We start from the raw sequence: 14,327 nt of genomic DNA on the forward strand, positions 1-14,327 counted from the left end.
AGGTGCAAGACATGGGACTTATTCAACACAACACAAAATGTAATAATAAAATATACAACTTTTAATTTCGGCTGAACCTCTAATTCTTCAACCCATTCCCTTGATAGAGAAAAAAAAAGGTTTTCATGATCCAGTCCATTTTTAGCATCAAACGGCCTCAGACTGAAAACATTCACTGTCTGTCTGATAAATACTGTATGTAAAAATAGACGGCATTTTTTTGATCTGAACTCTAATCTGATTGGCTTTGTAAGTCAGGAAACAGGGTTTTATCACTGGTCTGACTGGAAATAAAGTCATGTTTGTTACATTGAAACTGTTTACATTTAACAATTATTCATTAACTCATTCCCCGCCAGTTTTTTTTTTAAGTTGCCAGTCAGCACCAAAAGTGTAATGCCTTCCAGAAAATGTTTGCCTTTAAATATATAAACATACAAAATATCAAATTAAATGCTTTTGTTCTCTTTTTATCACCTCTCAAATATGGGTAGGTTTCTTCAAAATACCAAAAAGCTGAGATAATAGCATTTTTGTGAAGGACTTTTGATAGATATCAGATTCAGAGCGATGATCAAAACATACACAGAGTTCTTACTGTTTGCCCTAATGCTGCGTTTACACCAACCGCTTTTGAGGCGTCAAAATCGTATATACCGCGCCTAGTTTGCCGCTTGAACAGTTTGAAAAACAAGCATTTGACGCGCGTCAGAGGCAAAATCCGCTTCTTGTGGGAGGGGCAAGTGCTATGCGGTTGTCTGTTTGCAAGATGGCTGATGTTGAATGTGAATTTATCGAGAAAGTTACCGGTTTGTATTTGGTAACCTTACTATAGGGGGAAAATAAACGGCGTGGGTCGATAAACGTCACGTGACTCAAAAGTTAAATGTATTTACAACTTACCAGGTTGCCCAATGTCCTCACTGACACTCTTCCAAGCAAGGTTATGTTTTTATTCCTTTCTCTATAGAAATAAGAACTTTTGTCGTATAGCTCCGGGTGACTGCTCACGGACAATAGCCTCTTTCACACAGTAGTTCTGGTAAATTACCATAAATTTACCAGAATGAATTTACCAGTAAATACAAAAATGTGCTGTTCACACATGCAGTGACGTTCCGTCTTTTTACTAGTATGACATCATTCACACATCAGTATCAAAATACCGGTAAACTCGGAGAGAAAGCGGAAGTTACCTGTGGCGCGCGGCCTGCGAGCTCCGTCCGTGTCGTATTTGTAAACAATGGCGGGCTATGACTTAATATTCACGGTCCTTATTTTGTTGTTTTCACATCTGTGGCAAACGGTCGCGAAGTTGCTCGTGACAAAACAAATTGCGTTAGGCGGCGTCAAACGGAACCTGCGTTTGGACATTAGGCTTCACAGATGGAGTGCTAAGGACGTCGGCAATATGGCAAATAGATGGCAAGCTGTTTTAAACAACTTTGGTGAATAAATGTGGATGTTAACTTCAGGTGTGCTCGAATTTTAAGCAGCATGTCTGTGGAAATGAACGTAAACAGTGCGGGGGTAAACGCGTCATCTGTATAAAAAACTTTCTGATTGGCCCGAGCTGTCAGCGCGGTCTGACGTCGTCCGTTCTAAATGCCGGTAAGCCTATATTTTTCGTTTACACATAGCGCTTACCGGTAAATTACTGGTAATCTTACAACCTGTCTTACTGGTAAATTGGGAGCACTGATTTACCGGAAAGGTTCTGTTCACACATGACAGGTTAACTGCAATTTACCAGTAAATTACCAGTAAAGACTGTATGTGTGAAATGGACTAATATCAAGCATTTCTTCATGTTGAATGAGTGACTCCGGGCGGGGCTGCCGCCACAGCAGCAAGCAGGCTCCTGATTGGTTAACGCGGCGTGAATATCCGCAAAAGTTCACATTTTTCTACTCGGGCGCTCAAGACACACGCATGAGGTGGAATTGCGTCTGCCGCGCCAAATGCCTCATCCGCGCCACGAGACCTCCAGACGCGCGCCAACATGTCTCCACAATGACTTAACATTGAAATCACTCGCGCTTGAAGCCTCTACCGCGGCTGGTGTAAACGCAGCATAAGAGCGTATGCTGGTGGATAATAGCGAAAATATGGATTGCCAGAAAAACTTGTCATTGGCAGGGAAGTGTTTTCTCCTAATTGACCTGTTAACTCAATGGTGGGAAAAGAGTTACCATGAACTTACAGTAAGCAATATTTTGTTAAAACTTTTAGGCGATTATATAATTTTTTCAAATAGTTTTTAATTATTTGAACAATTTGGTACTTATTGTGATGGATCACAAGATGTTACAGGCCATAACAATATAAAAGTCTTATATACTGTAGCTGTAAATCAATACTACCTATTGTCAAAATTAGTCAGTGTCCATTCTGTTACCGTCAAACTCTGTTACCAAGGAGTAACAGACAGTGTTGTGACAGTACGCAACAGAACTGTTTATATGCTGGGACATTACTGTAGTATAATCTAATCACAAGTACGTAAGTATGTGATTCTTGGCCAAAATAAGCTGCCATGTGAACGAGACCTTTTACTGTTTAGTCCAAGGTCTGTCTGTGTGAGACTGAGCCAGGCTGACTCAGCTGCTCGGTAAAATCACAGAGAGCATGTACTTATCCCATCCCAGAGTGAGACGGAAGCTTTTACATCAGCAGTCAGCCAAACTCCCAGGCCCTGAGCTCTGGGCATCACTGCCGCAGCAGAGACCTGCAGAAATACTGCCATGTAGACCACCCACAGTCTTCCTCCACGAATCCATCTCAATCCCCTGTGTATAAACCATTCTGTGTGACATTAACCCCATGGAGCAGTGATGTTATTTTTATACAGATGTTTACAACACCAATGCCGATAACAAATACTGTATTCTACTACAGAACTTTAAAAAATGTAGGTTATCATTTCTCCAAACCTGGGGTAGATATTTATTGAGGCGTTAAGGATGTGACTCGAGCCACCGAAGACTAACTAACAGGCTGCGCTTTGTGTTAGCAGTTTGTTTTCTTACACCACATGGGGTGGTGTGTGAGGAGCGTCTAGAGAAATCCGTGTGTGCATGTCTGACCTCTGTGTCTGTGTTTATGGACACGGGCACATCTGGTAATAGTATGCTGAAGAAATGCAGCCTGGCGGACGCACGGATGAGCACAGAGCAAACGATGGTTCCGTAAGCTGATGCTTGTTAGCATGTCACATCGCAGACGGTCTTACACAATCCTATTAAGAAAATAAGGAGAGGCATGCAGATGATGAGCGAGTGGGGAACTGGGATCCATGCCGGTTTGCGCTGCAGTAATGAATTGATTGGATTTTTAATGTCATATGATGCAGAATTGGCAGTTTTTGCATTAAATGCTTGTAGCTTCAAGGGTCTTCTAACAAATGGGTGCCATTTGGGTTTCTCATACACATACACTCATAAAAATAAAGTTGCTTGAAAGGTTCTTCACAGTGATGCCATAATAACCTTTTTTTGGTTCCTCAAAGAACCATTTAGTCAAAGGTGCTTTAAAGAACCATTTAGACAAAAAAGGTTTTTTATGGCATTGTGAAGCATCTTTATTTTTAAGAATCTATGTGTAAAAATAACCGTGTTAAGCGAGAGTTAATATTTACATTATTTTAAATGCATTTTGCTTGTTTGTGTGTTTCTTAACGCCATTTAAGCATCTATGGCTATATTCATGGCGAGAACTGGTACATCTAAGCACAAGTTGGAGAATGACAAATGTATTTATGTATAAATATATTTTTGCCAGCACGGCTCACGTAATTACATTACACGCATTACATATGTGAAAAGCACATTTGCGGACCATTTTAAACAAAGACATTAATTAGTATCATTCCACATACAACAATGTCAAAACAATCCTTTTTCTCCCCACTTGTAAACACTGGGGAGGTAGTTTCGCACACATCATGCGTGACCTTTTGACGTGATGCCGCATTACATGAGGTCGCACTGGGACATCACACGGCTGGTGCAAGACAAAAAGCTGTGGTTTAAAAGTGCATATTTTTTAATTTCCTGGCCGAAAATGCCAATCGTTTTGCTAGATAAGACCCTTATGCCTCATTTGAGATCGTTTAATCCTTTGAAGCTGCATTGAAACTGCAATTTAAAATGTAATATAAAGTCTATTAAATTGAGAAAAATCCTTGGTTGCTTTTACTTTAAAAAAAAGTGTTTCCTCTCGACTGAACAAAGAAAGACATCAACATTTTGGATGACATTGGGGTGAGTAAATTATCGGGATTTTTTGTTGAAAATTGACTAATCCTTTAAGATTTTTTGCACTTTATTCTTACAATACTAGTTTACACACAATAATTTAAAATAAGCAAAATATTACACAACTGTGCAAATTGGAATTGCCCATTACAATAGTTACTGCATACACTGTAAAACATGAAAGTTGTATCTACTTAAAACATTAATTGGGAGCACATAAAAAGTAAAAAAACTCAAACTTTCTAACTTTAATTGAACATTTTAAGGTGAAAAAAACTTGGTAACAATTTAAGCTTTTTCAAATTATATGTTTCAATTAACGTGAGAAAATCTAAGTTAAAATAACTTAATTATTTGGGTGTTACCAGTTGAAGTCATTTTTTAAATTAATCCAACTTTCTCTTTTTGCAGTCACCCTTGGCCTTCGTATGGCATTTTATCAAGAAATGCATTTCATGCATTTTAGACAATATTGAGGGAGTTCACATTTATTCTGGGCTCTTAGTTTACTAATGAAAGAAATGTATATGTTTGAAGAAAACTATGATTTTGGTCTACAAAATTTATTTCAAACATGTAAACATACATCTTCAGATTACAAGATTTGTAAGAAAATGGGAAAAATTTCATTTAAGTGTTTGAAACTTTTGAACTGTACTTTATTTGCATATTTCAAAGTAGTGTTTATCAGCTCCAAAACCTCTCTAAAACCAGCGAGACTAGTTCGATCAAGCTTGGAGACCAGCTTTGGCACATTTAAAATGTCTGCAGGGTTGAGTTAACACTTTTGTATAATTTACATGTATCATTTTATTATCAACCAGCTGTGGTCCGTATACAACATACATTGTGATAAAGAACCTGCCTGGCGTCGTTCCCATGGCAACGCATGTAAATAAATGAAGAGACACTTTTGATGAATGTATGGAAAAGGTGAAAGTGCTCAGTAAAACTAAATCAAACCTGTCACCACTAAGGCAATAGTGTTAAGACGTGTTCAGAATTTATGAGACAGCCCTGGTAAAAATCAACACTCACCTTAATCCTGCCATTTGGCCAAAATATATCATAGGGAGGCCTTTCTCTGAAAACACTGGAAATTCTACATAAAATGTTTATTGGAAACGGAGACGGGCTGTTTCATCAAAATCACTCTGTTGCTGAAGTTGCCGCAATCATTGAACTATAGAGCAGCCGGGTGCTGCAAAAACAACAACAACTCAAAAATAGACACGTGGGCCATTCAATGCTTCCATTGAATTATACACAATAGCAAAACCCAGAAAGCATGACTATTCTTTCTACAACACTTTTACAACATAACTCACCATGGTTCTCAGGGAACAGCCATTTAAATACATAAACAACAAAACAATAAACACAACATCTGTCGTAACTAAACTAATGTTAACATACAGTAAGCAATTCTTTCGAATTAGTTATAAAGATAAGAAAACTATCATCAATTTCTAATTAAGCAATGTGAGAGCTACGGCTAGCGGTTTAGCTTTCACTTAAACCCTGCGAGAACCCTATCGTAGTTTAATGTTCTACGAGGCAGGCGGTGAAAAGTGCAGGTCTGTGACAACTAGCTGAATGGAAACAAGACAAGTTTATTCAGGGTGTCACTATAAAGTCAGCCTGGTTATAGCCGGGTCTGGCTTGTATAATCTCCTCTCATAACAGTGGAAGAAATGTGAAAATACTAAAAATAACTGCGGTGCACATAAAAATTGTTCTGCATAAATTTTTTATACATATGGAAAATGATGATTAGTTCACACAAATATCAAAAATCCTGTCATTATCAATTCACCCTTATGTCGGGTGTTTATTTTTCATTTTGTCGGGTTGTCTGTTTTTGTACACGTTTTATTTATACGTTTTATTTTATTTATAATATCTAGAGCTTCTTCTCTCATATACAGGTATTTATCCTGTTTGTTGGTTTTTGCATATATTTATACCTGTTCATTTTGCATATGTTTAATGTAATGTATGCATAAATACAAAATACAATGAAGCCATACTATAGCTTCAATAGTCTATAAAATTAATAACTCAATTAAAAATAAGATTCTGTCTAATCAAGACTTATCTGTTGTTATCTTCTGGGCATTTTCACTTTTAACATTATTAACTTTAAATTGCTCATATTTTAAAACTGTGGTGAGCATTTAGTTAAAAGCTATAGTGAGTGGTGTATTTCTGTACATTTTTATCATCAAAAAACAATATAAACTGAAAAACATGTATACCGTGAAATATTCCGTTCCGTGAAATAAAATGACTCATTCCGTGAAATAGATTTTTGGTCATTCCGCTCAACCCTACTGCACGCCTGCGAAAAACCTTCTTCCTTGTTCTCCCTGGTCTCGTCCAAAGACGTCTGGTTTTCCTCCGACGAATTGGCACATAAACAATTTGATATAGGTAATTAATGTGCCTTCTCTGATCAGTAATACTAGCTGTGAATATTTCGTACAACTGCTGGAAAGTTTTGTATATTTATCAGAGCTGCAACTTGAAGGTGCGACGTATGGAAATAATCGGACATGTTTGTTGTTATTTTCCTGAACTGGCGCATGCCTGTGACGTAAACGTGAACGCGACGAGAGCCACCATGAGCAGACTTTTGCGTTTTACCCTTTAGACAGGAACGTGAGTGACGGTGGATTGTTTTACAGATTTCACTTTTTTGCCTTTTTAAGCCCCAAAAACGCTGTCACTGTGTAAACAAAAGGCACAACCGATAAAATATTTTTACGTTTTCACCCTCGAGAGTTCTCATGTAAACAGGCCCTAAGGCAGCGTGCAAATCCTGGGATCATGCTTCCTTGTGCTTGAATGGACATATTTACACAAAATTAATCGAATTTATGCTACATTTTTATTTCTTTAATATTATGTTACACAGATATTACACAAAGTTTGTGTATGGCTTCAAAAGACACACGTCACATTTGTAATACTGCAGCGTTTCTGGAAGCTAGTTATTTTCGTTTATAAAGGTTTAAATATGGATATTTCTACAACAACAAAGCACAGATTACCCTCAGAAGGCCTTTATTTATCATCGTGGAGCCGTTTGGGTTTATTTTGTGAAGGATGGATGCACATTTTTTGGACTTGAAGGACGTGGACCCCATAACTTCTCATTTGATTAACTGAAAGATCTAAAACATTTTCTAAAATAACTGAAAATGTGTTTGTCTGAAAAACGATGGACATATGCATCTTGGACAGTTTGGGGGTGAGTAAATCATGGGTTTAATATCATTTTTGGCCGAACTTTCCCTTTAAGTTGAGCATTTTCAGTAAATCACCCACAGAAATTTCCACTCTTATTTATACTATTTTGGAATTGTGATATTGTGCCAATTTGCCCTGTTCCATAAATCGGGCCTCTAATAGTGTTTGTCTGTCCTTTTAATAGCTTGATCTTTCAATCCCTATTCACTATATGAAATAAGCACAAAACATTTCATAGGAGCAAGAAAGTCATACAGTTTGGAATGAAATGAGGGTGAGTAAATAATCTGAACAATAAGATCTAACATTCCAACTCCTTTTTTATCATATAAGCATTAAAATCCAAAGTCTGGCTAAAGGAAAATGTTTTCTGTAATTATACTAAATTAAGCATTCATTTATTTTTAAGGACGGTTACGAGCTCTTCAATATTAAGTTTAAGTCTTCTGCACATAATCGATACCAAACTTTTGGAGTCTACTAGAAAGAGAAAACCTCAGACTGTCTTGCTTCATAAGACTTATATACACAAAGACATCTTTGAGAATTTCCAGTATTGGTTCAGCTCCATGTATTGCAAACAACTGGCAAACATCTGCTCTTGTCAAAAACAATTCTTGGTAAACATAAATGACAAGCAAAAGTCAGTCTACCCAAAATAGCCAAATACTGGGCTCGGGAAATGTTTTAATGTTTATTATTATATTTACTGTAATGTTAAACTGTTTTCTTTTTTCCAGCTAAATCTAATTTTGGCATTGTCTGAACATTAAAAACCCACAATAAAGGTTTATGTTCACAAAGATAACATCCATGCACAGAAATAAATTTCATTTTGTGCCAACATGTTATGTCACACTATTTGTGCAATGTTGCCAGTGTACATTAATACATTAACGTACACATATAGTGAACTATATGATAATGACTTTGTAGTGAATTAAAGTATGAGTCGTTTGGTGTGGAGTTCAGTGCCACAATCATAGATATGTATAATAAAGGTTAGATGTGTTACGGCGGAGTCTCTAACGTCATCACCGGGCGGCCATCTTACCTCAGACAGCTCACTCACTCGTAGCATTGTGTTTAATGGTGCAGGTACTTTTAAATGTTCATAACTTGCTCATTTTTCTACCGATTCAAACGGTTCGGTTTCTTACAAACGTTATTAACGTGGCAATAATTCTGGATGCTTTAACATGATTCATGAAAATTAATCAGTGATAAGTATGCAGTGTCATACATCTCCATTACCGTTTGAAATCGGTAAATTGAGCAAGTTATGGTCATTTAAAAGAACATCCTCCATTAAACGCAATGCTTGAGTGAGCGAGCGCCTGTGGTAAGATGGCCGCCAAATGCGGACGTTTCACTCAATTGGCCAGCAGCGCGGGCGAGACATCTAGCCTTTATTATACATATCTATGACCACAACAATGTCAAGACAAAGTTTTTTTTCTTTCGACTGGGAGCTGCACTGTAAGAAGTGATAGTTGGATTTAAAAAAAAAAAGACTTCTATTGGTAACACCAAAAAAAAAATGTGTACTTACATTTTCTCATTTTACTTTTTTTTTACCAATTGAAGTAATTTTAAAAGTTTTTTTTTACCTTGACTTTTTCACTTAAAGTAATTGTTACCAATGAAAGTTTTTTTTTTTTTTAAGTAGATCCAACTTTTACTTTTTACAGTATATTCAGTTATATTAAAAACTGTCTTAGCATTGAACTTGTTTATATGATTACAATAGCAACTGGCACACTGGATATTAACCACAAACAGATATGATTTCATCACTTGCGAAACGTCAGACAATCTGGCTAAAAAATCAGATTTTAAACTGAATTTGTGTGCAGTATAAACAAAGCAATGAGACATCAGGACTTGATCTGTAAAGATACAAAAGTGGCTTCATTTCAAATTCACCCAAGGTTGAAAGACAGACTTATGCATTCAGGAGCTGCTCAGCGTGGACATTATCTGAACCATACCACACAAAGCCAGTGTGTGTGTAGATCAGGTTTATTTGGATTTTGCTGTGTGTGAGAGCAATCAGGGCGAGCGAGGAACATCTTGAAGCCACCTGGGACCTTTGCGCTGCGGGATGTTTGCTTTACATAGTGACAGCTGACATGTCCGTGCCCAATGAAATCATTGTGAGCATGCAGCCAAACTAACAAATAAACTGAGTGGAAGCCTAGGCTCTTTAGCTATGAAAATCTAAAGATGTTCACTGAACACCCTGCATAGAGTAAGAAATGCTCCACATTGCACAAAAACTACATGTTCTCCTAAAGACGTGAAGTTTAAGATACACAAAAAATACAACCACTTATACTAAATTCAACCTTGAAAATAAATATTCAAATTTTTGCGCAGTGCATATTTCAAATGATACCTCCTACTTTTGTGTTTCTGTTCCTATTCTTTCTTATTTAACTTTTTTTAACATAACTTATAACATGGCTCTAAAATGCAAGATTCTGGCCAGTCGCGACATTTTAAGGTTCATTCTTTTCAGATAACTACCGCACAAAACTAATAACACACGGTAAATTGGATGATGCACATAATTTTGACAGGTACAGATAAATAACATATATGCCATCATATTTACGAATTATTAAAGCAAATAGATAGATAGATAGATAGATAGATAGATAGATAGATAGATAGATAGATAGATACACTCAAAAAAATTGTTTGTTCAATCAACATAATTGAATTAAGGAAAACTTTTCCACGAAATTAGATTAGGCTTGTACAACAAGAATACAATAAGTTAATTTAAACAAATAATGTTTTGTTAAACCAACTTAATAAATATATTTATATTGGTCATAAAAATATTTTGTTCAATAAACTAAATTCAGTTAAGGAAAACTTTTCCACGCAATTATTTCTGGTCTGTTCAACAAAAACAAAACAAGTTCATTCAAGCAAAAAGTCTAGTTAAACCAATTGTCAGTTTCTATATAAAACTAATTAGCATAAGCACACGTTAGCATGCTAATGACACATTGGATGAACATGGAAAAGAGACTGATCTTCAAACAGTCATTAACACAGTTAGTGCTTTTTAAAATATACGTATGTCACATCCACAACTTAACCACAAGTGACACTCTTCTGTACGATGGTAGGCAAACAATTCGTAAAAATATAACACAAAATCTTCTAAATCAATAAGATAAACCAACATTAAACACTATAAAGAGTTTCTCTTTACCTTAAAATGCATTAAATAACACTTAATAAAAAAAATTACTCTACAAAGGCAGTTGCATGCAAAGCATGCTGGGAAATACAGATTCACGGCCCAGTAAGTAATAGCAACAAAAATCATTAATGTGGTCCCAATATAAAATTATTGAGTTTATGTAATTTTTTTACATTTAAGCAGATTGAACATTATAAAAATAGGTTGAGACAAAAAAAATAAAAAATTTTGTTGTATTAACTTGTTTCATTTAAGTAAATTAGACAAGGTTTTTTTGAGTGTAGATAGATAGCACTTTATTGTCCGTGTTAAATAGTGTGTTTGTGACATTTGAACGTCTTGTCTGATCTTAAAACCGAAAGTAACGGGTTTTCCTCACAAAAGGTCTGCATAATAAAATATTTCAAATCAATATTTAATGTTGAATTTACCTTTCTTATGAGGTAAATAGCCATGTATTAAGCGGGATAATGTGTAGACAGCAGGTTGTTATCATGAAAAAAAGCCCCTTCACACTGTCGAGGCTTATTTCTGCGATAACAACCAGCTTGTCCCTTACTTATTTAACTATATAATTTAAAATCAGGAATAGGTTAGCTATACATTGTTGAAATGACAGCTTCTCTGACTCTTATATGGATTGAACTCAGTGGGACACCTCTAGGCGTTTGAAGTTATGTTGATTTTTAAAACCTTTTTTATTAAAACCTTTTTTTTTTTTAACAAACAGTTAATGTAGCCAAAGAGCAGTTTCTGGAAAAAAAATATGCTAGAAGATACATAGAAAAAATGTATTTAAAAAAATCTAGCATGCTCAAAATATGAACCAAATTTTTTTTTTGTCCTTTTATGGGCCAATACTATAATAAATAGCAATATTTGCCTCGACATATAGTACACTCTAAAAATGGCTGTGTTATTTTTGACCCATAATGGGTATATATTAGACCGAACACATGCAGGGTTAAAATGACCCAATGTTGGGTTTTTGTTATGCTACCATGGGATGCAATAACCCAGCAGTTGGGTTAAAACAACCCAGCATAAGGTCAATTTTAACCCAGGGGTGTGTTCTGTCCAATATTTACCCATTATGGGTCAAAAATAACACAGATATTTTCAGAGTGTACTGTGCAAAAGCCTTTGTATTGAATGCTTTAAAGGGGCCATGTCACAAGATTTTTTTAAGATGTCAAATAAATCTTTGGTGTCCCCAAAGCACATATGTAAAGTTTTAGCCCAAGATACCATTTAGATAATTTATTATAACATGTTAAAAATGCCACTTTGTAGGTGTGAGCAAAAATGTGCCGTTTTGCGGTGTGACCTTTAAAATGCAAGTGAGCGGATGAAGTGCAAACACTGATCACAATGATGGTGGTTTGTTGCAATTTAAACTCAATTGTGCTGTAAATTATAGTGCAGATTAAGGGGCTGCATTATTATAATAAGAGCATCTTATGACATCATAAGGAGAGCCAAATTTCAACAACCTATTTTTTCATGTGCTTGTAGAGAACGGTTTACCAAAACTAAGTTACTGGGTTGATCTTTTTCACATATTTTCTAGGTTGTTAGATGCACTGGGGACATAAATCATAGCACTTAAACATGGAAAAAGTCAGATTTTCATGCCATGGCCCCTTTAACAAAAAAAATGATCTTACCCTTAACTGTAATAATGAAGTAAAATTTCTGCATGAACAAGCAGTCATGCAACAGACATTATGTCCCACTGGATCTCACAATCACTGAGTCTGTCTGGGATTGCATTAAGAGACATAAAATTGAGACTGGAACAATGCCTAAATCTATAAAAGTGACAACATCTCTAAAATGCTTAAAACCTACTTTTAGTAAAACCTATTTTATTTTCCATGCAGAGCATATTATGTCACACAAACACTTTTTTAAGCCTATTACAGTGACTCACAGGGCCTGAAACAAGGTTTTCATTTGTCCTACCCTGACGATCAGATAACAATATTGACCAAAGCATGCTAGTATTTCCTAAACTGAAAAAATATACAGTAAGGTGTTATAGATCATGAACCCTGAAATGTAAAACAGGAACTATATTCTTACCTTAGTGATAAGCGTGCGATATTCCTCCACCAGATGGTCATTGTTATGACATCCGGCCAGAAGTTGCCACACCTCCCCTCTCAAGGCCTCTGGGACGCCACTGCGGACCAATGCCGGGAGCTGCTTGGGTCGCACAGCCAAGTTCAAGTGCCTGATGAAATATTACAACAACCACAGAGATTTATTACTTACAGACTGAAATACAGTGAAATTACATCTAAGCCAAGCATCCATATTGTGCCTATGGAGTAACTTGATTTTCAAACGCTAAGAAACACAGATTTCTAACGGATGGCAAGACAATTATATAAAACTAAATGCAGCACAAACTTTGATTTACTTCACTTTGAAGCCGACAATGATAATCCAAAAATATTTAAATTCTTTAAAATTATGCTCTCTGATTTTCTACATGACAAATACCCTTAATATTATTATTACATAATAAAGCAAGATCATTGGTGGTTGGTCTTTGCACAGTTGTTTATTGGGCATTGGGATTTAAGTCTAAAAAAACTGATACACAAATAAGCAACACCAACACAAAGAGTATTTTTCTGAAACGTAATGTAATTTAAACTACTTTTAATCATCTGCTTGTCAATGACAGTATATGCATTATTGCAATATTCAGTACATAAGATCTGTTTAAAGATCTGTGAGAAAAGCACTGGGAATCTTTTGGGATTTGGGAGATGCTCATATAAATCCGATATTATGAGACAATCCCAATTCGCTGGAGGCATAATCACTGGATGAACATTTACAAGCATTCATTTTTATGTGTTTATGGAACGTCATCATCTTGATGCCCATTTCCCTGATTAAAAGGAAAGCTCTTACTTTGTGTTGTAATATGACGTAAACCTTTACCTTCAGGGATCTTAACTGTGGAAATGATCCCAGCAATCATTCCGATGCCAAACTTAATAATACTAGATTGATCCAGAATGATCCAGTCATTCGTTTCCTCCAATAATAAACACTTTGTTTTGTGTAACACATCTTTGTGACATTAAATTCTACAGTTGTGTGCCTAAGAGTTTAACTTTTAAGTAAGTAATTGGTCTGTAATGGCAATCGGTCTATGCGGTAGCAAATGTGTTTATTAAAGCAATGTGTCATCACTGGGCATGGTTGCTACAGCAAGCATCCCTAGAACTGTTCAATTCTTATGGTTAGAGAACTCAATAAACCCCCAAGTACTAAACATTGGCACATAGAAAATCCCTCACTTTAACATTTATTTTCAAACAACTAGTCTTTCAACTGGTAAATGATAACAGACATGCATTAAAAAGTTGGAAAAACTGCTTTGAACAAGCTTCTTAAAACTGCTGGTCTTGAACCAGAAACGGCTAATGCAAATGGCCAGAGAGTGGGACAATGTCATCACCAAACCGAACAAATTTGTAATGTTTTACAGGAATCAAGGTCTTTTGTTGTGTGCTATGTGTACTTTACAAAAATGTTCCCTTTTGTTCTTAGTTTCCCGTTTTAGTCAAATATTTTTT

The 14,327-nt window shown here is 35.9% G+C and overlaps 1 protein-coding gene across 3 annotated transcripts in view; it reads right to left on the reverse strand.

Annotated features, from left to right (window-relative positions):
• The window catches only part of rabgap1 (RAB GTPase activating protein 1), a 91,781-nt gene that overhangs the window by 43,749 nt on the left and 33,705 nt on the right, over window positions 1–14,327 (reverse strand). For all 3 annotated transcript variants that reach the window (XM_065290269.1, XM_065290268.1, XM_065290270.2), the window contains one exon: window positions 12,814–12,964. In XM_065290269.1, the coding sequence (XP_065146341.1) occupies window positions 12,814–12,964 (151 nt within the window). The remainder of the gene's footprint in view (window positions 1–12,813; window positions 12,965–14,327) is intronic.

This window comes from Paramisgurnus dabryanus, chromosome 10, assembly GCF_030506205.2.
Source record: "Paramisgurnus dabryanus chromosome 10, PD_genome_1.1, whole genome shotgun sequence".
NCBI lineage: Eukaryota > Metazoa > Chordata > Actinopteri > Cypriniformes > Cobitidae > Paramisgurnus > Paramisgurnus dabryanus.